Raw genomic sequence first — 3,415 nt, forward strand, 5'->3', positions numbered from 1 at the left:
CCCTTTGTTTGGGTCCTTGGTGTGTAGTGTTACCTTTCTCAATACCAAGTCCCCGACTTGAAAATGTCGGAGGTTGGCTCTTCGGTTGTAGTACCTCCCTACTCGTTGCTTTTGGGAGGCCAACCGGATCAGGGCCGCTTCCCGCCTCTCGTCCAATAATTCCAAGATCGTGGTCATGGCCTCGCCGTTTGACTCTTCAGTAGCATACTGGAACCTGAGGCTCAGTTCCCCTACCTTGATTGGTATTAAGGCTTCCGCTCTATATACTAAAGAGAATGGGGTCGCCCCGGTGCTTGACTTCAAAGTCGTATGTTATGCCCACAGGACTTCGGGCAAGATTTCCTTCCACCTTCCTTTCATACCAGTCAATCTCTTTTTCAGATTTTGGAGTACAGTATTGTTCGTCGATTTCGCTTGCCCATTCCCACTAGGGTGGTAAGGCGTTGATAATATCTTCTTGATCTTGTGGTCTTTGAAAAGCTTATTTACCTTGCTGCCGACGAATTGTTTTTTGTTGTCGTAAATGATCTCGGCCTCCCAAATCGACATATTATTTGATCCTAGATGAAGTCGATATTCTTTCTTCTGGACCTTCTCGAACGCCCGAGCCTCGACCTATTTGGAAATATAATTAGTCATGAATAGTATGTATTGGACTTTATCGGACGCCCATAGCAGGGACCCGACGATGTCCATTCCCTACTTCATAAACGGCCATGGTGACAGGACCGGGTGAAGCATCTCTCCCGGTTGATGAATCATCGGGGCATGTCCTTTGCATCCGCCGTATTTCCATACGAAGCCGTTAACATCCTTCTCCATTTCATTCCAGTAGTAGCCGGCTCTGATTAGCTTCCGAACTAAGGATTCTGCCCCCAAATGATTCCCGTAAGTGCCCTCGTGGACCTCTTTCATGGCATATTTGGTCTCTCTCAAACCTAAGCATCTAGCCAGTGGGCCGAAGAAGGATCTTCTAAACAATGCCCCTTTGACTAAGCTAAATCTGGCAGCTTTGGTGCGTAGGGCTCTCGATTCCTTGGGATCCGATGGCAGTTTTCTTGTCTTCAAGTAGTCTATGTATTTGCTTCTCCAGTCATAAGTCAAACCTGTCGAGTTTACTTTGACGTGACCTTCTTCTACCACCGAGTTCATCAGTTGTACCACTGCCCCCGAGCTGAAGTCATCGGAGTCGACAGATGAGCTCAAGTTTGCTAGTGCATCGAGCTCACTGTTTTTATCTCGAGGTACGTGCTGTAGAGTCCATTCCTTGAATTGATGCCGGGTTACCTGTAATTTGTCCAAATACCTCCGCATCCATTCCACTTTTACTTCAAACGTTCTGTTGACTTGATTTACAATGAGAAGGGAGTCACATTTGGCTTCGATTACTTCGGCCTCGATGCTCTTAGCCAGTTCTAGACCTACAAATATAGCTTCATACTCGGTTTCATTGTTAGTCAATTTAACAATTCTAATAAACTGTCTAATTATGATACCTGCGGGAGGTTTTAACACGATACCGAGCCTGGACCCTTTCGTGTTGGATGCACCGTCCGTGAATAGGGTCCAGATCCTCGAAATAGTCCCCAAAGTGAGCAGCAATTCCCTATCGACCTCGTGTATCAAGGTTGGCATAAAGTTGGCCACGAAAAATTCCAAAATTTGAGATTGTATGGCAGTTCGGGGTCGATACTCGATGTTGTACCCACTGATATCCACGGCCCATTTGGCCAGCCAGCCCGAGTGCTTGGGCTTTTGCATGATATTCCTCAGCGGGTAAGAGGTTAGGACACATTTGGGGTGGCATTGAAAGTACGATTTTAGCTTCTTGGAAGCTCTTAGTAAGGCGAGTGCCAACTTTTCTAGGTGAGGATACCTTGTTTCAGCATCGCACAGGGTTATACTAACATAATAAACAGGAAATTGCATACCTTCTTCCTCCCGGACTAAGACACCACTTATCGCCGCCTCAGAAACTGCCAAGTAGAGGTACAACTGTTCATCTGCCTTTAGAGTGTACCACAAAGAGGGGCTCGACAGGTATCGCTTGAGTTCTTCCAAAGCTTGTTGGCATTCCGGAGTCCAAGAAAAACTATTCTTCTTTTTCAATAGTGAGAAGAACCACTGGCTCTTATCCGACGACCTCGTGATGAACCGGCCCAATGCGGCTATCCGCCCGGTCAGTCTTTGAAACGCCTTGACGTGTTCGACTATGGTGATGTCTTCTATGGCCTTTATTTTGTCGGGGTTGATCTCTATCCCCCGATCAGATACCATGAATCCGAGAAACTTGCCCGAACCGACCCTAAATGCACACTTCTCCGAGTTTAGTTTCATGTTGTACTTCCTTAGTATGTCGAAGGTCTCCTGCAAATGTTAAAATTATCCTCTGCTCGCAAGGACTTGACCAATATATCGTCAATATAAACTTCCATTGATTTTTCTATTTGTTCTTCGAACATCCAGTTTACTAGGTGTTGGCATGTGGCGCCAACGTTCTATAGTCCGAATGGCATTACGTTATAGCAGTAGGTGCGAAACTTTGTAACAAAATAAGTCTTCTCTTGATCGTCCAGGTCCATCCAAATTTTGTTGTACCCAGATAGGCATCGAGAAAACTGAGTATCTTTTGTCCGGCCATTCCGTCGATCATTCGATCGATGTTAGGCAAAAGGAAAGAATCCTTCGGACACACCTTGTCTAGATCCTTATAATCTACACACATTTTCAATTTATTCCCCTTTTTTGGTACTACCACTATGTTAGCTAACCAATACGAGTATTTAACTTCCAGGACGGAACCTATTTTTAGAAGTTTGGATTCCTCATCCTTGATGAACGCGTGTTTGATAGCGGATTGTGGCCTTCTCTTCTGTTGACCAGATGGAACTTTGGATCCAAACTCATCTTGTGAGTGGTTACCTTCGGTGGGATTCCTACATGTCTAGATGGGACCAAGCAAAACAATCACTGTTAGCTTTAAGAAAATCAATAAGTTTTTTCCTAAGCTCGGGGATTAACTCTATGCCCAGGTATACCTTTCGATCCGGTAGGTGCTCGATCAATATGACTTTCTCAAACTCCTCGACCGTTGATTTGGTGGAGTCTATGTCATCAAGAGCTATGAATGATCTCGGGACATTGTAATCATCCTCATCATCTACTCCTCGTTGTTCCGGTTTTTTCGGTTCGGCTGAGGCTGGTATCATTGATTTCTATTTGGTTTCTTCATTTTCAGTCGGTCTCGCACTTCTTGATGTCGAGACTGCGGGTACCAGGATCGCTTCATGGACAATAAACATTTTCCTTGTGGCCGGCTCCTCTCCGTAGACCATTTTAACTCCCCCCCGGTGTGGGAAATTTCAGCGCCTGGAGTAAGGTCGAAGGTACTGCCATCATGTTATGGACCCAAGGT

General features: G+C 45.5%; 1 protein-coding gene across 1 annotated transcript; it reads right to left on the reverse strand.

Annotated features, from left to right (window-relative positions):
- Nucleotides 1-699: 699 nt before the first annotated feature.
- On the reverse strand, nt 700-3,209 carry LOC109236338. The gene is made up of 3 exons (XM_019402511.1): nt 3,039-3,209; nt 2,696-2,944; nt 700-2,367 (listed from the first exon to the last, which is right to left on the reverse strand). The coding sequence occupies exons 1-3, from the start codon at nt 3,207-3,209 to the stop codon at nt 700-702; spliced, it is 2,088 nt and encodes a 695-aa protein (XP_019258056.1).
- Nucleotides 3,210-3,415: the final 206 nt, after the last annotated feature.

The sequence above is a fragment of the Nicotiana attenuata genome, unplaced genomic scaffold, assembly GCF_001879085.1.
Source record: "Nicotiana attenuata strain UT unplaced genomic scaffold, NIATTr2, whole genome shotgun sequence".
NCBI lineage: Eukaryota > Viridiplantae > Streptophyta > Magnoliopsida > Solanales > Solanaceae > Nicotiana > Nicotiana attenuata.